Here is a 25,111-nt window from a genome sequence, read left to right on the forward strand (position 1 = left end):
CCATAACCGGATTGACGGATGCCTACTACTACTACATTTCCAATCAAATCCTGTATTGACTTCATTTACCATATTCCCCAATCATTTTTTGATTGAGTCCATTTTTCATTCACATAGTTTTCCTATTCCAATACACATTATTCCTAAACAATCTCCAGCTCAGTAGGGATTACTTAGCAGTGATACTAGTCACTCACGGCCTCCCTGTTATCAGCTGCAGATTTATTTCACGAAAACATTCTCCAATGTGTCCACCAACAATTTATAATAGGAAAGAACCTCCACAGGAAGTAAGGTTCTTAACAGTGGGCTCAAAAGATGTCGTTGACATCGTTCCATCACACCTCACCTTCTAAAAGAATTGGTGTCGGGTGCGCTCAGCGTCATTTCATTCAAACAAATACATGATAAAAAAAACAAATTGATGTGTATTTCTCTAAAGAAATAAAGTGTATTATTTCTGACTAAATTGTTTCTCAGATCACAGCAAACATTTCACAGATCACAATGGTAGTCAGTCATAGTTGGAAACATGAAGTTAAAGGAACAAATCAAATTTGGAATAGTTATGCAACATCTCGTATGAGACACGTTGCATTTCTTTATAAAAAAATATTTTTTTATCCAAAATTACAGCGTTCACATGCTATAAACATGATGAATGTAGGTACAGAAAACGACATCTTTTTACTGAAGACTGCCCTGGTAAAAATACCATAGTTACGTGAACAATTTTTTTAATTACAGTACTTATTGTAATGATTAAATACAGTTCCTTATTCTTTAACTGTACAAATTGTATATACAAACATATAATTTGAAGGTAGTGAGATAACTTTGTCATCAATACCAAAGACATATATGGCATTCATCATCATAGGGTAGTGTTTGGTCTCCACCAGTGCTCATGTTAGCGCGTGAATGGATGATGATGAACTTAACCATGGAAAAGGCGAGGTGTTTGGTTATTATATCGTGGAGTATTGCGAGATGTGTGGTCATCATATTGAGGAGTATGGCGAGGTGTGCGGACATTATATTGATTAGTATTGCGAGGTGTTGACTGGTTTCCAGCATTGCATTGTGGCGTCATCCTTCGTCTATTATGTCCATTAGTCGCACCGTTAACTTCCACCAAAGCATCTGCTGCCATTTTGCAATCCTTTGTTTTTGCTTGGCTGCTAACTGGGGATCCACAGCGAGATGGCTGAGGTAAGTGTCCAGTTACTTTGGTCATCATATGCTGAGAATATGCTGCCTCATATTGATGTGAGGGAGTTGGGTTTGATGGCACAAGTGTCTGTGATTCATTATAGCGAGGTATGGTGGATGGCCCCGGGGTGGCATACGGTGTCAGATCTGAAGGTGTGTAAGGAGTATTAGCGTATTTTGAGAAACCATGAGAGAATCCTCCAGAAGTGTTGACACTACAAGGTGTATTAGTGGCTGCCTGGGAGAGGTTATGCAGCATTTGTGGATTTAGGTTCTGAGCCACTTTCTGAATTGTGAAGGCATCAACACTCATAAGATATGGTGTTGAGTTGCCCATGTATGACGTGCCTGTGGACATCATTCTTTGTGTTGCACCTGATAATGTTCTATGGAAATTCTGCTTAAACCAATTAAGTAGTCCGGCAAGATTTAGGAATTGCATTTTCTGCCTAAACTTAAAACCTTCAGGATTGACAGTTACAAATTCATGGATCACTTTCGCTCTTGGTAAATATGACATGAGAAACTTTCCTGGCAAATCCTTCCTAGGCGAAAAGATATACGGGATCGACTTCGGATTTTCCTTTTCTCCTCTTTCAGTAACTCTGCTGCTTTCTCTTTATTGCCCATGATAGACTCCTTGTAATATTTGTGTTCAAGTATTTGTCTTACGTTACTGGCCATAGGTAAAATGTGTCTGGTAATAATTTCATCCAAATCATCAAATTCTTCATTTCCAATCCATAGTTTCTGACCAAGAGAAAAGTCATATTGCTTAGCTTGTTCCAGCACATCGATATGCTGACAGATTCCTGTTGTAACTTTCCAGGTAGCAGTGAGATGATTAATGCCTTTACTTGATGGTCGTATGATCACCTCTCCTTGCTCCAATTGCTGCATAACCTTTTCAGCTTCATTATAGTCAATGTTTCTGAAGGAGGGATGAACAATCACTCGCTTTTGATACCGACTTGCTTTTTGGTCCATCTTTTTCCTGTCCAAATTTAAATCATTTTCTTCAGCCTCATGGTCATAATAAGTGTCTTTTGGAGCCTTCCACTTGTTATTTCGGTCCTGAAGGTCTGATGATCGTGACGTGAGATCAACTGAAAATTTATCAGGATAAATTTTCATGATACGACAAAGAACTAAACAATCTCGTCTCACTCTTTCTACTGGATTTATCACCGTTTTATCCGACAAGTTTTTTATACTGATGAAACCTGATATTCCGTTATCTAATCGAACTTTAATTCCTATGACTTGACCTGGGCAATCACCGGCATCAAAGTGATTCCACACTTCACTTAGTTCAGGAAAATAATTTTTTAGACAGAAGGGACACTGCCAAAGACCTGTACCTTCAGTTCTGACAGGATAGGCATTATCCGCTTGATCTCGACGGAGTTTGCGATGAATAAAATTTGTGACGGTAGCCTGAACAAGCTTACCCACATAAAAAGTCTCCGGCGACTCCTTAGTCAAGATACTGAAAACTTCTTCTGGCGTCGGAGACCTGTAGGTTGACCTAAAACCTCTGTATCTATGTTTCAGCTCACGTTTAATGTCATACAAAGTTGTGTTCTTCTTGCCAAAGCCCTGGTTCTGTAGTTCATTAGCAAAAGCTTTAAGATCAAGCTCAGTAAGTTTCTCTGGAGTTTCTAAGATTTCCTTCAAGGCTTCTGCAGGTTCTCCATTTTCATCTTCATAATCTAGTGCATCAAAAACCATTTTTCGAGCCCAGTCATAAGCTTCTGGATGAATTCTGGTAGAATCTAGAACGTCTATATAATTATCACTGTCATCCAAAGCATTGGTGTCTATTTTAATAAATCCTGCACAGTTAATGAATATCTTTGGACCCATGTGGAAGTTCACAACTAACTGGTTCCTGTTTTCTAGACGATGATTATTCTGCTTCATATTCCTAATAAGGTTGGCCTTTCGTGGTCCTAAACCACGAACAAACTGGACCAAGTTCTGTGTATATGGATGTGCTACGGCACGATTTAGGTCGACCCCAACTTCATTAGTGCAGTTGACGAATTCAGTGTACGGAGCATCGAGTAGTTCCTTAGAGTTTAATTGGTCCTGTAGACTGTGGAACTTAATTTTAAGTAATTCTTCATCAGCATTACATAGCTGCGAGAATTCAATCAATGGATCCTGAAAACGTCGACCAACTGATATAGCCTGCCGTAATAGTGGAGGGTAATCAAGGAAATCTGCTTCTCCTTTCTTGGACATTGCATATATGTGAGCTAGGTCATTGTCAATGATTTCTGTATTTATTTTAGGAAACCTTTCTTGTTTTTCTAGAACTTTGAGAATTTGAATCGGGTCTTCCTTAACCATGAGAGCTTCTCGAGACTGTCCACATATGGAAATAACATGTGGTTTACAGCGAGTAATAAAATCCTGCATGCGCCTAATATCACTTTTTTTAGCCAAAACGTCTCTTTCATTGTAAGCATTGCGCCGTTTGAGTAAATGTGGGAGACGAATATATTCACAACAATCACCATCAATGTCAATGCAACAACCAAATGCTGCCTGGGAAAGGTCTGGAACAAATGCAATAGAAAATACTCTGAAGCCTTTTTCAGTATCCCAGTCTTCGTCTTCACCAGAAAAGTCTCTGGGGCTATAGGGTGCAATTTTTATCCAGTTATTGAGTTTACTGCAACACTTTTCCATCACGTGATCATTCGATTCCTGGAGCAAACGTTGAGACAATTCCCTTTTAAGATCTTCAATAATCCGTTTGTAGGCAAATTCAATTGCCCGGCCTCTCAGATCATTCCAGTCTTGGACAACCTGGGAAAACTCATCCCGGCAGTACAACTGCTTCATTTCATCCAGGTAAGTCTTAGTTGTACTTCCTTCAATGGTATCGGAAAAACTAACGGTCAACAGTTTGTCTTCAACACCACATTTGAGACGAAGGAACTGGTCACCCAGTAGATCTATGACTGCTACTGATTCTGGCACGTTTAAAGTATACTTCTCTAACTGTGCGTCTTATTAAGGGTTCATAAGACAGCTGCCAACCAACCATCTTAACAGCTACTTCAAGGACTCGCTCTAGGGTGCTGCATATTCTGAAAATACAAAGTTTTCATCATATTTCATGAGGAATACTTAATAAAAAATACTTTTAGTATAATGAAGTAATAACTATTATAATATCTACAAAATATTTATTTTACCATATTGCTGAGATTTAAGGACATTTTCAGGAGTTCTGTCCTCTTTTTATTACCCACATTCTTTAATTCAAATATATAGAAAACGTTGAACAAAAGGTGCAAAATTTAGGCAAAACCCCTTTATCTCTAGCCATTTGCACATTCATAGTGCAAAGGAATGCTAAAATTCTATCCATTTGTCTTAACTATATCCTTGATTTATTTTACACTTTCAGTAGGATGATGCGGTTAAATTTGTGAATTGAGAGTCCTTTTTTAGTGATGGATTAAAGCAGGAGTGAGTTTTTAGTCGTGTTTTGCAACGTTATTAGTGCCAGAATTGAGAGGGTTCAGATTTTTATATCACTTGTTTATATCACGTGTTTATTTTTCGTGATTAGCTGTACGTGATTTCGTGATTAGAACCATTAGCTGTATATTTACAGATAAATCATTCAACTATCTCATTACTTGCTTGGAAATGAGCTGCTTAGCTTCCCTCGTGGGGTCCTCTGGCCACTGTTGAACATCAAACCTCTGATAGTTATCACGTAGGTTCACACCAAACTGCTCAGCAGTCAGGCCAAATTTATTTGTAAGTGACTCTGAAAGTTTGAGTTTGGAATCAATAACAAAAAATAATTTAAATTTTAAACAAGTTAATGGTTAAAAATGTGTTATGAATATTGCATTTCACTAGTTACTTTGTTATGTAATATTGTTTATGCTAACAACTAGATAAACAATAATACAAACCAAATCTAAATTCAAATCACGGAATTTATGCTCTTCGTGGTTCGTTAAAGTGCACAAAAATGAAGATATATGAGTGTGCATATAGTGTCGTATCAGTAAAAGCAGAATGATTATTTGATCATACAGTTAAGAATATAAATTTTCATAAGAATATGATATTTAACTAATTAGTGACACTAATCTATCTATACGCGTTCTATGACAAATAATAATATTGAGCCCAATGCAACACCGCACGTGGAAAAAAAATGGTAAGAACTACGACAAAAATTATATTGTATGCGTGCTATAAGAATTACGTTCAAAATATGCGTGGCAAGTCTGATGACCATTATCAATTCGATTGTCGCAATCATTAATGTGTCTATAATAATAATAATCGATAATTAATATAGTCGATAATGGTGGTCGAAACGTCGTCGTCTCCTCATCTTCTGGTGTGTGGTTTAATCTTCATAATATTCATGTCTAGCATGCAAATTATTTTTAAGTATAGTGATATTCTGCACATTTTATAATATACATTTATCAAATTTTCGTGTTAATCACGTGTTAATTTTCGTTATTTACACACATTTATCAAATTGAATATTTATCTTCAATATTACTGCAAGAAACCAAAAATTTAAATTTAATCAGACACTGAAATAATTAAGTAAAATTATCTTGGCGACAATTCCCGCCCCGGACGAGGCTTAAGCAGACCGCTGACAACACCTGTTTACTGCTGCACTTCCTCACTCAATCCCGGCCATAGTATGTCATATACATTTATATTTATTAGAAAGATTGTAATAAAAGTTTTTTATTCATATTTTAACATTAGAAAGAAAAAAATAATACTTCTAACAATGCCTCAAAGCAATATCAATGTCCCAATCTCAATCATCTCTTTTATGTTACCTCTTACTCATATTTTTTCTATATCTCTATATCTTTTCTAGATATAAGATCTCTCTTATATCTCTCTTCATAAGAGAGGTTTCCTAATACCTGGCATCAATCATCCTTCTCTGTATGGATTCAAGAGAAAATATTTCAGTTCTATAATATGGAGGCCAAACTTGAACTAAGTAACCTAAATGGGGGCATTGAAGCAATCATGCAAAAAGATACTCACCAATACCAGCCTTCCGCAGAAGTTCATACTCGTGTTTTCGAACAACTCTTCTCAAAGACTCAGAGTCTTCCTCAGATTCGTGATTTTCTTCCTCCATTTGTTCTTCTATTTCTGTCTCCACCTCTTTTTCTACATCCTCATTAGCTCTCAATGAACCTTTCTTGTTTTTATTATTACCACTCTTCTCATATTCATCTGCATCCTCTGTATCCTCATATTCATCTACTTTCCTCTGTATCTTCCCATCCTCAATACCAGCACCATTTTGGTCCCGTTCACCATGATCATGCTCCTTAAAACCCCTAGTGACTCTTGGTGTGGTTCTCTGCTTCCTGTGCTTGGTATTCATGTGGTCACGCATTGATAGCTGATCTTTGCCATAGTGAAGCAGGAAAAATTTGTAATAATCATTGAACTGTTCTGAAGTTTCAATCTCCTCAATTCTGGAAAATAAAACAAAATGTTTGTCATCATTGCTTGATTTAAGGCAAGCAATAATATTTTTAAAAATTTAAATGCCATTTAACACCAGAATATTAAAAGTTATTTAGTTCCAGCGCCTATATTATTTATATATGCTCCTGAAAACTACATGCCTGGGGACCATTCAGGCTTGTTCGTACTTATATATGTTCGCACAAACATCCACGCGATAGTGTTATATAGTAACTGCTAGGATCATGTTAGGCTACAGTTAGTTGGCGCAAGTGACGAGTCCGAATATTGTGTAACGCTGAATAGAAACAGGGGTCATACTCCACCAGTACATGAATCCCCCAGACTCATGTCTATATTATTTATATACGTGCATTATTGCATGTAGTGTAGTGTAGTGCATTATTGATGTCTCATCTCATTTTTCTCTTGTAATGTATCTTTATCATTTATCAATTCTGATTGAAATTACCTACTTAAAATTATCTGCTAGATTAAGGACCTGCCCGAAACGCTGCGCGTACTAGTGGCTTTACAAGATTGTAAATACTGTACTATCCAATGTATTCTCACAAACCCAATGTACCTTCTTGTATATATATAAATAAATAAATAAATAAATAAATAAATAAATAAATAAATAAATGTCATCTCCAGAGTTGAATAAATGCTTTACATAATGGCATGATGGCAAGTGTTTTACATAATGTAATAAGAACATAAGAACATAAGAACAAAGGTAACTGCAGAAGGCCTATTGGCCCATACGAGGCAGCTCCTATTCTATAACCACCCAATCCCACTCATATACTTGTCCAACCCGTGCTTGAAACAATCGAGGGACCCCACCTCCACAATGTTACGCGGCAATTGGTTCCACAAATCAACAACCCTGTTACTGAACCAGTATTTACCCAAGTCTTTCCTAAATCTAAACTTACCCAATTTATATCCATTGTTTCGTGTTCTGTCCTGTGTTGATACTTTTAATACCCTATTAATATCCCCCCGGTTATGTCCATTCATCCACTTGTAAACCTCTATCATGTCACCCCTAACTCTTCGCCTTTCCAGTGAATGCAACTTAAGCTTTGTTAATCTTTCTTCATATGAAAGATTTCTAATTTGGGGAATTAACTTAGTCATCCTACGCTGGACACGTTCAAGTGAATTTATATCCATTCTATAATATGGCGACCAAAACTGAACTGCATAATCTAAATGGGGCCTAACTAGAGCAAGATATAGCTTGAGAACCACACCAGGTGTCTTGTTACTAACGCTGCGATTAATAAATCCAAGTGTCCGATTTGCCTTATTACGAACATTTATGCATTGATCCTTTTGTTTTAAATTCTTACTAATCATAACTCCCAGATCCCTTTCGCAATCCGACTTCGCAATCACAACACCATCTAGCTCGTATCTTGTAACTCTATCATCATTACCTAACCTCAGAACTTTACATTTATCAGCATTAAACTGCATCTGCCAATCCTTTGACCATTTCAAAACCCTATCTAGATCAACTTGAAGTGATAGTGAGTCCTCCTCCGAATTAATTTCCCTACCGATTTTCGTATCATCGGCAAATTTGCAAATGTTGCTACTCAAACCTGAATCTAAATCATTTATATATATTATAAACAACAGAGGTCCCAGGACAGAGCCTTGAGGCACTCCACTTACAACATTTTCCCACTCTGACTTGATTCCATTTATACTAACTCTCTGTTTCCTTTGGTATAGCCATGCCCTAATCCAGCTTAATATAGCACCCCCAATACCATGAGACTCTATTTTTTTAATCAGTCTTTCATGTGGCACTGTATCAAAAGCTTTGCTAAAGTCAAGGTATACAACATCGCAATCCTTACCACTATCAACTGCCTCAACAATGCTAGAATAAAAAGATAACAAATTTGTTAAACATGAACGGCCATTTATAAAACCATGTTGCGACTCAATTATTAATTTATGTTTTTCAAGATGAAGACGAATTTTATTTGCTATTATAGATTCGAGTAACTTTCCCACAATAGACGTTAGGCTAATTGGTCGATAGTTAGACGCAAGTGATCTATCTAATATGTCATCTCACCTTACAATGTCCTCCTCCTGAAGAATGCGCATATTTTCTAGATGTGAACCATCTGGGTCCTTCGTGATGTGATCACCTTGGTATTCTCTCATTGACTGGAAGAGTGACCGCAAGTTCTCCTTGCGATACTTCAGTTGACACCACTGTGAAAAAATTTACAAGTATTTAAGGGTTAGTGCATTATTGATTTGTGCATCTTTAATAATTACAATACTTATTCTTCATTTATAATTCACGATATAAAATTTTAGATAATTCGTGACAATCTGTAATTTATAATGGATACAAGTTCAGCATCTAGGTTATCTGTCGAACCCTTGATGCTGGCTCTTTGCATTTTAAAGCTGCGACGTGCTTTATCACTGATATCAGACTAATTGGTTGTAGTTCAAACCTGCGCTGCATCATTATTAGGCACTTTTTCAATATATCATATACAGAATCTTTTAGCATATCTTAAAAATAGTTCATTCCACAAATTTAAATTTTCTTAGAGAATAAAAGATTATTAAACGTCAAATTTCGAACGCTTTATCTGATATAACTAAGTTGATATTTTTCATAAATGGTTTACCTGATATAATTAAGTTGATATTTAGTATCAATACCTTTTCATCCCAACGATAGATTTTCCATAAATCACGAATGTTTAATTCAGGGCAGACCTCTTCCTTCCTATAAAAGGCTATAAATGGAATTTCGAAGGTTTGGTTCCTCATCAAGTCCAGGGCGTTGTATATTTTCTGGATAGTATTAGTATCCTTGTGCGAGCCATGCCTTGCCTTTTCACGCCCCTCCTGTACAAAATAATGGTATTGTTGTATAATTTATTGCCGACGACTTTGTGGTCATCATCAATGGCAAAGACGCCATGAACAATACACAAAAATGCCTAGAGATAATCAACAGGGAAGCGGAACGCATAGCACTGAAAATAAACAGCAATAATACCAAAACAATGGCCGTTAAAATGACAATTCACGACAACAGATTCGCAATACAAGGACACGAAATTGAGTTGGTTACCTCTTTTTAATACCATGGAGTCATAATGGACAACCAGTTGAAATTCATTCGAGAAATTGAATATCTTCTGCATCGAAAAAAAGCCATCGTTGAACACTCAGCTGTATTCTTCCTGACAAGTCTTAGAGATAGTGCATTTTTACTAGTACTCAAAATGGACTACGTTTTTGCAGGCAGTTAAGTCACTCATTGGCTATGCTGCTCCAGCTCTTACATTACAACTCCACCTCAGTGATGGGAGAACCTATATGGACACGTCGAGAGAATCTAAGAATGGAAACCAATTTACCAGCGTTAGAAAACAGGATCAAACAAAGAATAGCCATCATAACAGCAAAAATTTTTGGAATCACCGCCAGACAGTCAATCAAAGAGAGCTTTCACAGATCTCTACAGAGAAACCTTCAATATAGAACAAGTGGATGGACGGATAATCTGATCTCTACAGAAAGTGGACCTGAAAGATTCCAAAAAAAAAAGGACTAATAAAAACAAAAGAGATGGTAAACCATATTAACACATTCGGCAGCTTCCATGGTAAAAATCTAGTCTAGATAATCATTGAAGGATTATCAGTTAAAACATCAGCATGGGACTCTCAGACCCTCAAAGCAGTCATAGAACAAAAATGAAAATTATCTCAAGACCAAACACCACTTTCATCTTCACAGATGGATCAGTTGATCAAGAAAGAGATATGCTGGGGCAGCAGTTCACACTAACAACCATGAAGCTTTCAGAAGCATCATGGTTGCATTGCATCATGGTTATATGCCCTGAAGGAGGCCATAAATTATGCAATTGCGAATAATTTACATGATGTCTGCATTCATATCGAATCTAAATCTTCTTTCCAGGCATTGTTATCCATCAGAGATAATATACAACTTATCACTGAAATCCTACATAAAGGAAAAGAAGCACACAATCTAGGACTGTCAATCAGTCACATTGGAATAGATGGTAATGAAAGGCAGACTAACTAGCAGAAACTGCCACTGCTATACCTGCTGTACAGGTTCAAATACCTCCAAGTTTTTCACAGATTAAGGATCAAATCAAGAAGAAATACTCCCAACTATCAAAAGTCGCCACAGAGCGACTTTTACACAGAGCCAAATTACCGGAAGGAAGACCCACTGCGATGCGGTACGGACAGCCACTGGGTACCAAAAAGATATCCAGAGACATTGCAGTAACCATACACAGGCTCAGACTTGGTTAAAAGTGCTGCTGGGAGGTAATAAACTCAACAGTTAGTGTCATATCTGTAGAACAGATGCCAATATTGCATTATGTATTGGAATTTGAAGGAACTTTAGCCCTGCGCATCAAATTGAGAAGAAATACATGTATATTCTTATTATTTATACTTTTCAACAAAAGCAAATTAACTACTTGATTGGATATAAATGGCCTGAAGAATGCATGGTGATAAATCCACTTGGCTTCTCGAGTCAGCTCTTTATCTGCTGAGCGATCGTCACCATCTCCATGGGTGCGAGTCACAGGTATCCGCCTCAGCTGGAATCTCTCGGGAATATCCAGCTTCCGGATTTGATGATCTTGGTCAGTGAAATGGCCTCGCTCTAATTCACTGGGTTCAAATACCTGAAAGAATAGCATTTATATTTGTATGCGTAATTAATGTTGCCACACACTCATTAACTTGATCTTTATCACCACCACCAACATTTTGTCTCCTACTTTCATGATGTAGGTCGGGTTGAGATTAAATGCCTCAAGCCAGGTACGACAACCGCCTATGTTATTCAGCAGCACTTTTCCCTAGTGCATGATCTAAAACCAATTTATATCCAGGTCCCCAAATTACTACTAAGACAGGTTAAATATTAGTTGCTGCCTCCCTGCCCGAAAATCTTCTTGCAGAAGGTAAGTATTCTCATTATACCAAACAAGTAGAATATAGGACTGTATACAAAGTTTTGAAGATGAGAATGATTTACAGGTCACCATATCTTTCATATCAAGCAAGTCTTTCGCCTCAAGCTTTTCAGAAGGTGAGCAAGTACACTCACCTTTTACAGTGAGTGTACTGCATCTTGTAACTTAACGTAAACAAGATTTAAACATTTTGGCCCTCAATAAACTGCATCTTTTTTCCCGACCACGAAATTCTTGCTCCATCACACTCAAATATAGTATGTAATATCTTGACCTTCTTGCCCTCAAATTAGCCAAAATAATCTTCGCTCTAATTTTATGTACAATGAACTGACCCACATCGACGCATTCTTCCTTCACTCTTAATTCATATCTTTTACTCATAACTTCCCACATTATCTTTATTAACATATTCTACACAAACAACAGCCTCTCTCTCTGGCCGTTGTGAAAATATAAATGCCTTCCTTAATGACAATTACACAATGAATTTAAAATCTTGTGGCTTGCAGTTGCTCCTCATAACATACCTCAAAGATAGTCTTCTTGACTTGATTCCCGCGATCCTTGCGACCTCGGGGATGCTCTCGTCCCTCATCGCCTTTTTCATCGTTCTCATGGTCATCATCATCAGTTTCACGCTCCTTCCATTCTTTTTTGAATACAAAAATCATGAATATTACAATATAAGAAATTAGAGGGTAAATATTTAAGTTCCTGCATGCAAGTATCGAATTTGTTATTAAATTAAAGAAAACTTTTTAAACTTCTAGTCAATATTATGAATATTTTTGTTGGGCAGCAAAATCTCCCATTGAGTGAATATGCAAGGCACAACGACGCTGATGTTTACGGGCTATTCATGCCCGCGAGAGAGAGAGAGAGAGAGAGAGAGAGAGAGAGAGAGAGAGAGAGAGAGAGAGAGAGAGAGAGAGAGAGAGAGAGAGAGAGAGAGACAGAGACAGAGACAGAGAGAGAGAGAGAGAGAGAGACAGAGACAGAGAGAGAGAGAGAGAGAGAGAGAGAGAGAGAGAGAGAGAGAGAGAGAGAGAGAGAGAGACAGAGAGAGAGAGAGAGAGAGAGAGAGAGAGAGAGAGAGAGAGAGAGAGAGAGAGAGAGAGAGAGAGAGAGAGACAGAGACAGAGACAGAGACAGAGACAGAGAGAGAGAGAGAGAGAGAGACAGAGAGAGAGAGAGAGAGAGAGAGAGAGAGAGAGAGAGAGAGAGAGAGAGAGACAGAGACAGAGACAGAGACAGAGAGAGAGAGAGAGAGAGAGAGAGAGAGAGAGAGAGAGAGAGAGAGAGAGAGAGAGAGAGAGAGAGAGAGAGAGAGACGAGAGACAGAGAGACAGAGAGACAGAGACAGAGACAGAGACAGAGAGAGAGAGAGAGAGAGAGACAGAGAGAGACAGAGAGACAGAGAGAGACAGAGAGAGAGAGAGAGAGAGAGAGAGAGAGAGAGAGAGAGAGAGAGAGAGAGAGAGAGAGAGAGAGAGAGAGAGAGAGAGAGAGAGAGAGAGAGAGAAGGAGAGAGAGAGAGAGAGAGAGAGAGAGAGAGAGAGAGAGAGAGAGAGAGAGAGAGAGAGAGAGAGAGAGAGAGAGAGAGAGCAAACTGCAATATAAATACACAAAATATAATGTCAAAATAAAATGTCTCTCCAATCCTGGAGTGAGAACAGGAAGAAGGAAAACTTCTCAGATTGTACATCTGAGAAGTGAGAATAGTGTGACATACCTAGTCTGCCATATTATAATTTAATTTACATTTAAATTTGACAAAACACATACCTTCATGTTGTTCAAACTCCTCAAAATGATAATCACCGCCGAATATTTCACGGGCAACCTTCATTCCACCAGGTTCAAGCATAGCCATCCTCTCCTGTTTGACATTGGGTGTCTTGTCATCAAAATGAAATTATCTTCATCAGACTCTTCCTCCTCTGACGCGTACATTTCAGGGTGCTGTGGAGGGTGGAGAGCGGAGGCCCCATCCTCCTCCTCATCCTGTGGTACCAGATATTAAAGTTATGAATGACAGACGAAGGAAACAGAATCAAACGACTAATAATATTTAAGCAATAACGAAATATCTCTCATTAAAGTGTCAATTATGCAGGTAAGAGGGATAAGACTAAAAGGCACACTCGAACTATTTTACTGTATTCAAAATTTCTAACCCACTAGAGCCAGAACAAAGAAGAATGACCGAGAGATAGCATCACACACAGTGGTCTCATAATAAACATCACACACTACAAACGACATGGAAGAGCTAAGGGAGACATGATCATCACATACAAAATTCTCAGGAGAACCGACAGGGTAGACCAGGGTGGATTATTTAACATGTGATGAATACGCATAAGAGGATACAGGGGGAAGCTGCGTATCCAAATAAGCGACAGAAACATTAGAAAAACTCTTACAGTGTCAGAGTAGTTAGTAAATGAAAATAATGTGGTGAGGCTAACTCCACAGTTTTAAATGCAGTTATGATAGAGCTCCGAGGATCTTAGGAAGCAGTGCTCGAGAAACACTGGGATTAATAGTTGAGTGGCGGGACCAAAGAGCCGAAGCTTAAACCCCTCCAACACAACTAGGGTAAGGTGAGTACACAGGATACCCTCTTAATAAACATCGTCAGAAAACGAACAATTATAAACACTGCCTATGCATATAAAGTGGCACTGAATACAACATAAACTCCAGAGATTTACTTACGTCTGAACCCTCGAAGATCTCTCTTCGAATCTGACCCTGCACATCTTCCTCTTCTACGTCCAGATGTCTTCATCCACAATCCTCTTCAAACGCTTATACTTTCTCTGGTGAAACAAAAATTCAAGACATATATACATTAATTTCATAAACAAAAAATTGTCATGAAGACAATCTATAGTACTATGCTAGTATTATAGTTCTTATTTGTATGTTAGTATCTTAGTATATTTAGTATCTTGTTTAGAGATTTAGTATGTTACACGCTCACGAAACCATTCAAATGATTCAAGGGTTTGGTTATTCCTTAGATAACCTTATGAGACTTACTTAGGTTATCATTGTAGCACAACCTCCAAGTCAGTGAGGCAGCCAATATTATGGAGCAGCCAAATGTTTAAAAGTACAACTTTTTTTATATATATTGGTCAACCCGTTTTTAAATATACATTTTTTAAATTTATTTAAATCTAGTAAATCTTGAATTTACAAGACAGCAGAATTGGTTTTTGCTATAATTGGAATCAGCATATATTTCTAGGAAAATTTAATCAAAATTTTGACTAAAATTTTACCATAAAAATTATATAATTGTCCAAAACTTATTTTTAAAACATTCACTCTGAAAAATACTGTATACTGTGTATTATATAAATACACTTTTATATAATTGAAATATAAATATATTAAATATATTAGATATATATCAGAAATTAATCTTAAATTATATTTCTCTACTTATATATATGCCAGCAGAAGCAATAATGGTTTCCCAATTTTGTTTCTAATTCATCTAAACGGTGTGAAATTCAAGTTCTTTTCATTCTTTAAAACACAAAAATGCAAATTATTTTTTTCTATCCTGTACAGAAACTTGTATAAATATAAACAAAATATATATTACAATAATTATTGGAGAAAACTAACCTTTCTGTCAAGTTTCATACCAGTGTTCTCCTCAATAAGATCAATATCATCATCATCGAGGTAGTTTGTTTTATCTTCATCGTCCTTCCGCCGTTTTCGTTTGCCATACTTTTCACTGTCTGACCCCGAACCTCCTTCATCATCCTCTTCATCGTCGTCGTTAATGAAGTCTTTATTTTCTTCACGAATTTTCTCTTCATCTATCAATAAATAACCAGAGATGAATGCGATGAAAGTTCTTTAGTCTTATTGTATTGTTCTTATTAGTTTTACTTAGTTTAGTTCATTTATTATGCAGCCCATAATATAGATTACAGAGACACATAATGGGCTTAAGGAATTAACCCCACAGTTCATTTAGCTAAGCAAGTTAAAATATTGATGAGATAGTTCAAAAATTCAACAGGCTCCAGAACGACCACCTTTGCAGTTTTTAAATTAAGCAACTGACATTTCTGACAACTCCCTTCATTTCTTGAAGTTTTGAAGGTCTGGCATATTTCAAAAGGCTTTATGGTATAATAACTTGGAAGCACAGAAGCAAGGCTTTAGGATATAATAACTTGGAAGCACAGAAGCAAGGCTTTATGATATAATAACTTGGAAGCACAGAAGCAAGGCTTTATGATATATAACTTGGAAGCACAGAAGCAAGGCTTTATGGTATAATAACTTGAAGCACAGAAGCAAGGCCATATGGTATAATAACAGTAATGTGATTGATGTCAAGTCACCTAGTTTCATTTTCAACACTTAATAACAACTAAGGTATAAAACGTAGTATTTTTAATAAATATTTTATATCTGTATTTACTAAAGAGGAACTTGACGATATGCATTCAGCCGAACAAGTCTATGTGGGTGGGGACGAGGACAGGTTGACTAGTTTAGCAGTTACCAGGGAGGTTGTAATTAAACAGATAGTAAAACTCAAACCAAACAAATCCCCAGGGCCGGATGAAGTGTTTGCCAGGGTGCTTAAAGAATGCAAAGAGGAACTTCGCGACCCACTGTCTACCATATTTAATAAATCAATAGAGTCAGGAAGAGTGCCAGAGTTTTGGAAAGTTGCTAATGTGATACCAGTTTTTAAGAAAGGAGATAGATCACTTGCGTCAAACTATCGGCCAATTTGCCTAACGTCTATTGTGGGAAAGTTACTCGAATCGATAATTGCAAATAAAATTCGTCTTCATCTTGAAAAACATAAATTAATAATTGAGTGGCAAATGTTTTTATAAATGGCCGTTCATGCTTAACAAATTTGTTATCTTTTTATTCTAGCATAGTTGAGGCAGTTGATAGTGGTAAGGACTGTGATGTTGTGTACCTTGACTTTAGCAAAGCTTTTGATACAGTGCCACATGAAAGACTGATTAAAAAGATAGAGGCTCATGGTATTGGGGGTCCTATATTAAGTTGGATTAGGGCATGGCTATACCAAAGGAAACAGAGTTAGTATAAATGTGGGTTAAGTCAGAGTGGGATAATGTTGTTAGTGGAGTGCCTCAAGGCTCTGTCCTGGGACCTCTGATGTTTATAATATATATAAATGATTTAGATTAAGGTTTGAGTAGCAACATCTGCAAATTTGCCGATGATACAAAAATCGGTAGGGTAGGTAGGGAAATTAATACGGAAGAAGACTCACTATCACTTCAAGTTGATCTAAATAGGGTTTTGAAATGGTCAAAGGATTGTCAGAAGCAGTTTAATGCTGATAAATGTAAAGTTCTGAGTCTAGGTAATGATGGTAGAGTTACAAGATACGAGCTTGATGGTGTTGATATTGCGAAGTCGGATTGCGAAAGAGATCTGGGAGTTATTATTAGTAAGAATTTAAAACAAAAGTATAAATGCATGAATGTTCGTAATAAGGCAAATAGGCCATTGGGATTTATTAATCGAATCTTTAGTAACAAGACACCTGGTGTGGTTCTTCAGCAATATCTTGCTCCGGTTAGGCCCCACTTAGATTATGCAGTTTAGTTTTGGTCGCCGTATTATAGAATGGATATAAATTCACTTGAACGTGTCCAGCGTAGGATGACTAAGTTAATTCCCCAAATTAGAAATCTTTCATATGAAGAAAGATTAACAAAGCTTAAATTGCATTCACTGGAAAGGCGAAGAGTTAGGGGGTGACATGATAAAGGTTTACAAGTGGATGAATGGACACAACAAAGTAGATATTAATAGGGCATTAAAAGTAGCAACACAAGACAGAACACAAAACATTGGGTATATATTAGATAAATTTAGATTTAGAAAAGACTTGGGTAAATACTGGTTCGGTAACAGGGTTGTTGATTTGTGGAACCAATTACCGCGTAATGTGGTGGAGGTGGGGTCCCTCGATTGTTTCATGGACATGTATAAGTGGGCTTGGGTGGTTATAGATAGGAGCTTCCTCGTATGAGCCAATAGGCTTTCTGCAGTTGCCTTTGTTCTTAACTACGTCTCGTTAAAAATGACAAATATATCAGAACATTAACAATACATTTATATCAAATTATTTAAGATTGCTGAAAGCAGATTGCTGAAATAGAGGGATTTCAGAGAACATATACGGCATAAATAAACGAGATAAAGCACCTAAATTATTGGGATACGTCCTAATAATTCATTGACAAAGTGATCTTAATGCTCTCCAAATGTACTCGATAGAAAGAGAAAGGAGAGATATCAAATGATATACACGTGGAAAATACTGGAGGCCCAGGTCCCAAATCTACACAGTAAATGACATACTGGAGTAATCGACATGGAAGAAAATGCAGAATACAACCAATGAGGAACAGGGGGCCATGAGCATAACCAGAAACCACTGAACTGAATAAACATGAGAGGTCCACGGTTGTTCAACAACCTCACAGCCATAATATTGACGGATATTTTTTAAAGATAAAACTAGATAGTTTTCTTCAAGAAGTGTTGGACTATGGTGGATATGTGGTACGCTCCAAGCAACAGACCGTTGGACCAAGCTCTCAAAATTCAATCATGGCCTCAGGCCGGGTTTGAGGAGTAGAAATTCTAGAACCTCATCAGGTATGGATGAAACAAATTCATAGTATATATACAAAGTCTTGGAATCAATGAGAACGTTCACATTCACATTTAGCACCGCTCCTGTGCCAGGAAAGTCCACTACGGGCTCACCATAGCCCGTGCTACTTGCCCCGCTTCTGTGCTAGGTAAGTTACCGGCTCACCATAGCCCGTGCTACTTAGAACTTGTTCCGAGTAGCTGAATCTATAACAACAACAACAACAACAGCATTGAGAACTTTTGCATCACTTACCATCGTCATCATCCTCTTCAGAAGAATCATCTATAACTGTTTTTAGTTTTTTCAATTTTTTCCTTTCATTTTCTTCATATTCTTCTTGCTCTTCTTCACTTTCCTCTGCTTCTGAGTAAATGAACTGGGACATGATTGGTGGTCTCTCTCTCTAAAGTCCTGAAGATACAAGAATATTAAATTAATAGCTTTAATTTTGTTCTTATCAAATCTAACATACTGATATGGAAGTTTTTTTTAGATAACTGATCCTCATCTATATAAATAAAAATGGAAATGTTCGTTTGTTCAAAATCGCTAATCTCCGAAAGTTCCATTCGCCTCCGAGCGGATTTTTATATACATATTATATAGATGTCACGTCTGTGGCGGAAAAAAAAATGTTTTTTTTTTCTTAAAAACTGTGTTTTTCATGTAAGAGAAATCTTCGTAACCTTTTTACCGATTGCTTTGAAATTTTGACACAACGTTGCATTTAAACAGGCTAGTGTTTTTATCTGTGACAGGAAAAAAACATGTTTTTTTTTAAACAACGCTATCTGTAATATGTAGGAGCAACATGCTGTAATCTCCATATGTTCTTCACCGATTGCTTTGAAATTTTGACACAACATTCCATTCGAATACATGCATGTTTTTATATACCTACTGTTAAGATGCCACACATGTGACCTGTAAAAACATGCTCTTTTTGAAAAACAGCGCCATCTGTTGCACGTAAGAGCAACACGCGCTATACAAAATATGTTACGATTCCATTTCAATGTTTCCGATTGCATTAATAAATTGAATTTTCATAGATTTTTTATATTTTCATTTTGATTTAATTATTTTGTGTGACATTGCGTTGGAATTGAGCTGTGTTGTTTACCATACCGTTCATTTCATATAGTTTATCTGTAGATATAGTTTATCTGTTTCTTTCTTCATTGTTTTTCATTTCGTTTTTTTAAGTTCTTCTCATTTTTCAGTGCAATTGGTGATGAAATTGAGCTGTGATGATTGATCTGCGTTTTAATTGAAATATTTGTTAGTATTTTGTGTTTTTGTTTTGAAAACAAGAAAATTACAAGTTTTTTCACAGTTGCAAATGTGCAACACACACAGCTATGAATCCACTGGCTACAACGTTAACTGCTTTCTTCACGTTATGTACAAATGATGCGTTTGCGAAACTGCTGAATTCGGAAGTGGCTACGCATTACAAATGGAATGCCAGTAGAAAATCATTTGAATGACACAAACGAGGAGAGCAAGTCGACGGACAACTTGGCATATTCAAATAAACTACGATAGGCAGACTGTACACTGTGCATCCCAATCAAGATTAATACTTCTTTCTTCGCAGGTGTTGGTAAATGTGCCAGGTCCAACGTAGTTCCAGCCATTGAGATTTGTAAACGGCATAACACATGCCACTTCCCGTAGTGCATGTCAAGCTCTGAATTTATTGGATAACGACCGACACTGGGATGTATGCATTAACATACAAATCAAATTCGTGTATTGTTTGCAATCATAATGACCACCTGCTCCCCTTCATCCCCAACAGAGCTATGGGAGAAATATAAATCGCACATGGCTGAAGATATTATCCGTCAAATACGCAAGAAAAATTCAAATACGAACATGAATTACACAGCAAAAATCTACAATGGAGCGTTGATAGTGATTTAAGATTTGAACTTAGAAATCGCGAACAAAGTTCCCAATCAATTGGAAATGCTATAACCTGATGCTGCTTTGTTCCACGTAGAATTGCGTTGTGAGCAAAATTACAACACGGGTGATCTCTTGTCGTATGTGCAATCAAATATTCCTAAGCTAATGCTTGAGCGAAAAGGCATTTACAATCAAATAATTCCAACTGTCAATAACGGGGTTTGATAAATCATCTCAGATGCGCCAGGACGAACTGGTAAAACGTTCCTAATTAGACTGATTCTGACAGCATTTCGATTCCAAAATGGCAATAGAATAGCTACGACATTGCTACCAGGTGGAAGAACTGCTACTTCGGCTTTGAAACTGCCATGGAACATGCAATTCATTGAAACTCCCACGTGCAACATTTCCAAAGCATCCAGCATGGGAAAAGTATTGCAGAAATGTAAACCATTTGTTGGGATGAATGCACAATGGCCCACAAAAAATCGCTTAAGGCTCTTTTTCGATCATTGCAAGATTTGCGTGGAAACATCAGACCATTTGGGAACGCATTAACATTGCTTGCAGGAGATTTCAGACAAACATTACCTGTAATCCCTCGATCGACACCAGGGGAAGAAAAAAATGCTTGCCTGAAATACTCTACGTTAAGGTGCCACGTAAAGACGTGAAAATTACCTACAAATATGCGTGTCCAGCTGCAAAAGGATCCATCAGCTGAGATATTCTCCCATAAACTTCTGGAAATTGGGAATGGAATCGTGTTGGTTGATCTGACCTCAGGACGAATTTCATTGCCTCATAACTTTTAAAATTTAGTGAAGTCAAAAGAATAATTGGCAGAAAAAGTATTTCCCAATATTCAAATCAATTGTAGGAATCACGATTGACTGAATGAATGAGCTGTTCTTGCGGCCAGACAATCTCCATATCACAACAGACAATGGAACAAAAACAAATATTATATACCCACATGCATTGTGAAATTAAACATTAGAAACGTGTGCTTTCTCTTTTCTTTCTTTTCTATTTAACCTGACTGAGCCACAGGAATGTGGCCGACTAAAGAGTCTAAATCTGTACTCCCTTGAGCGCAGGCGGGAGAGATACATAATAATTTACACGTGGAAAATATTAGAGGGGCTGGTCCCAAACCTGCACACAGAAATAACATCACATGAGACCAGAAGACATGGCAGGATGTGCAGAATACCCCCGTTGAAAAGCGGAGGTGCAACAGGTACTCTGAGAGAGAACTCTATCAACATCAGAGGCCCGAGACTGTTCAACACGCTTCCGCTACACATAAGGGGCATAACTGGCAATCCTCTCACAGTGTTCTAGAGAGACCTGGATAAGTATCTCCAAAGGATACCTGATCAACCAGGCTGTGACTCATACGTCAGGCTGCTAGCAGCCGCGTCCAACAGCCTGGTTGATCAGTCCACCTGGTCGACGACCGGGCCGCGGGGACGCTAAGCCCCGGAAGCACCTCAAGGTAGGTAACCTCAGTCAGCTAGTTTTAAATAAACTAGCCGACTGCTAGTACTAGCCGAGTACAGCTAGTTTTAAATAAACCCATAGCTAGCCATCGTAACCGAAATTACCGTAATCTTTTGTTTCAATATCAATATAATGAATTATATCAAATGAATATTAGGAAAAATATCTATCGATTCATTACAACTGATTGAATGAACTGAATGAAAAAAATTGTAAACATTTATAAAGCCATGTTGTGAATCATTCACTAATCCACGTTTCTCAAGATGAAGACGAATGGTACACACAGTAACCACAATAGCGTGATATATCTGTTACGAACCCGATTCCATCGTCGGAGCATGGAGCAGCGACGTCAATGCCACAAAGTCTGCTCCTGAAACCCCCACAAATTGGACGACGCCATCTAGTGGTGACAGGATTATACCAGCAAGAGGCGCTAGATTCCTGTCCTAGTCAGCTCGAGAGGTAGCTGGTGCTGACCTCTGGTGAGGTGGCGCCTAGAAAATCAGTGCCATCTATTATAGGAGGAGTTGTATGTCTATGTCAGAGTACGTAAGTGACGTTTCCTAGTGTCCCATGTACTGATGACGTGTCTGTATCCGCAGAGTCGACGTAGGGCTGCTGTGGTACGAGGACAGTCAGTCTTCCCAGCACAGCCAATAGCTCTCTACTCCATTCTGCTTTACGGAAGCAGTGAGCCGCCGCCGGAGAAAAACTGTGTAGTGTTCTACTGTCGGCCTGTGAAGTGGCAGTGACAGAATTCGGCGTACCCGGGACTGGCTAGCGGAAGAGACGACTGACAGTAAGGTGCCAGCGAGTTGCAAGAAGCTCCTGCCAGGGGTTTGGTACCCTTGTAATTGTACGTGAAGAGGCCCAGCAGCGTGAGGCTGATGTTCTCTGCCAGCTCCAGGCTGAAGAGTGATTGTGGGCGTGCACGAAGAGTACCATGTGAGACTGTGTTTTGACTGTAGACCAACGAGTCTACCCTGTGGCCAGGGTAGACTCGTTGGTGTTTCCCAGTACTGGTTGAGGACGGTACTGGAAACTCAGGTCGAGGAAACACGGTTGCTGACAAGACTGCATCGATTGAGCTTCGAGGAGCGTTTAGTGTCCTATGAGATAGACACTGGTGTATATATTAAGTGTAGTAATACTTCCTTTAGGATTATATATGAGGTGATGGGAAGTGATTATATAAGAGATAATTGATGAACTGTCGTATTCAATGCACCTCTCCCATTGTGTTTTACTTGCATTACCGAGCTCACTCCTTGAAAGCCACTACTAACTTGGGGCCGGATACGAGAATTTTAGTTCCACCAGCAAAGAACCCGGTTGCGACGTAACGACAAGGGCCGTGATGAGGGTTCAAGGGCCGGGGTGATCCCAGACACGCCTTAGTCAACATTGTGTGTGGAATTGTGACGTACACAGGACAACAAAGAAATTAGTGAAATTCTAAGAAGCCAGTATGAGGCTGTTTAGCACACCAATAAACATGAATATTGATGATCCAGAGAGCTTCTTTATGAAGCTGGGGTGATCCCAGACACGCCTTAGTCAACATTGTGTGTGGAATTGTGACGTACACAGGACAATAAAGAAATTAGTGAAATTCTAAGAAGCCAGTATGAGGCTGTTTAGCACACCAATAAACATGAATATTGATGATCCAGACAGCTTCTTTATGAATGACATTCAAGCTACAGATAATATAATGGATATTAACACGAACTCGGAAGACTGAAAGAGAAATTGACAATATGCCCATGCACTCAGCTCTGGGACGGACTCGTGGAATTCAATATTCATTAAAAAAATTTAAGCGCGAGCGGTCAGCATAATATGGACAAAGAGCCTATATACAGGGGAGATACCATCTGCTGCATCAATCAGCAGATATAGCTGATTTAGAAATAACGATATAGCACAAGAGGGGGGGGGTAGTAAGGCCTTGGCAAAAATTATAGACCAGTTGCACTAACATCTCGCATAATAAAAGTTTTTTAAAGAGTGATTAGGAATCAACTTTCTAGTTTTATGGAAAATAATGAACTACACAACCCAAAATGCAGATGTAGTATACACAGATTTTGCAAAGGCATTCGACAAATGTCGGCAAATCATGGGGTGATAGCAAACAAAATGAGGTCAATGGGAATAATTGATAAAGTAGAACGCTGGATACTCAATTTCCTGTTGAACAGAACACAACGAGTAACAGTCAACCAAATAAAATCGAGCCCAAGCGCAGTTAAAAGCTCTGCACCTCAAGTACAGTCCTTGCACCACTGCTTTTCCTTATTCTCATATCAGATATAGACAAAAATACATGTCACAGCTTCGTGTCATACGTTGCAGATGACACGAAAATCAGTATGAAAATTACCTCTATAGAAGACATTGAAAAACTACAAGCAGATATCAACAAAGTTTTCGAAATAAATAAATAACATGTTTAACAATGATAAATTCCAGCTACGGCAAAAATGAGGATCTGAAACATAATACAGGGTACAAAACACAACCGAATCTGCCCATAGTATGTGAAGGGAATCTGCCCATAGCATGTGAAGGATCAATTTATCAATAATCAATTTATCAATAAATCTGAAACATTGAAATGGAATCGTCCAACAGATTGAACCGTTTAAAAAAAAACATGTTTTTTCCTGTCACAGTTTAGGGATGTATATAATAGGTATATAAAAACACGCGCCTATTTCAATACAGCGTTGTGTCAAACTTTCAAAGCAATCGGCAAAGAGGTTTCAAAGACTTCCCTCGCATGAAAAATATTTTTTTTTCATGTGTATGCCACAGGTGAGGGATGTACATATTAGGTATATAAAATCACTCGCCTATTCGAATGCAATTTATGGGCTCAAAATAGCCCGTGCTATATGGACACGTTAAATCTATATGGAAACGTGGCTAAATCTAAAACAACATCGAATGCAATGTTGTGTCATGGAAAAAACATACTAGTTCGGCTAAAGGGATAATGTTAAGTTCCACTTTAATAAATACAGATATTAGATAATAATAATAAAGTACAGATATTAATATATTTATAAATACTACTCGTCCTATAATCAGTTATCTGATAATTCGTCATTATTGGTTATCTGACTTGTCTCTCTGCCTTTAATGGACCTATCCTTTCCATAATCTTTGTACATGAAACCTAAAAAAACTAAAACTTCTTTTGCCTTTATCAAGATATTGCAAAAGAGAAAACT

General features: G+C 37.8%; 1 protein-coding gene across 1 annotated transcript; it reads right to left on the reverse strand.

The window, feature by feature from the left end:
• Positions 1-762: 762 nt before the first annotated feature.
• Positions 763-18,836, reverse strand: LOC138351997 (transcription elongation factor SPT6-like). Its single transcript, XM_069304168.1, is given in 15 exon segments — positions 763-1,797; positions 1,800-4,189; positions 4,191-4,313; positions 4,876-5,005; positions 6,277-6,719; positions 8,813-8,955; positions 9,421-9,609; positions 11,237-11,449; positions 12,274-12,395; positions 13,532-13,654; positions 13,657-13,750; positions 14,468-14,530; positions 14,533-14,571; positions 15,392-15,591; positions 18,696-18,836. Coding segments are annotated over 15 exon segments (5,265 nt in total). The 5' UTR covers positions 18,829-18,836; the 3' UTR covers positions 763-937.
• Positions 18,837-25,111: the final 6,275 nt, after the last annotated feature.

The sequence above is a fragment of the Procambarus clarkii genome, chromosome 52, assembly GCF_040958095.1.
Source record: "Procambarus clarkii isolate CNS0578487 chromosome 52, FALCON_Pclarkii_2.0, whole genome shotgun sequence".
In the NCBI taxonomy this organism is placed as follows: Eukaryota; Metazoa; Arthropoda; class Malacostraca; order Decapoda; family Cambaridae; genus Procambarus; species Procambarus clarkii.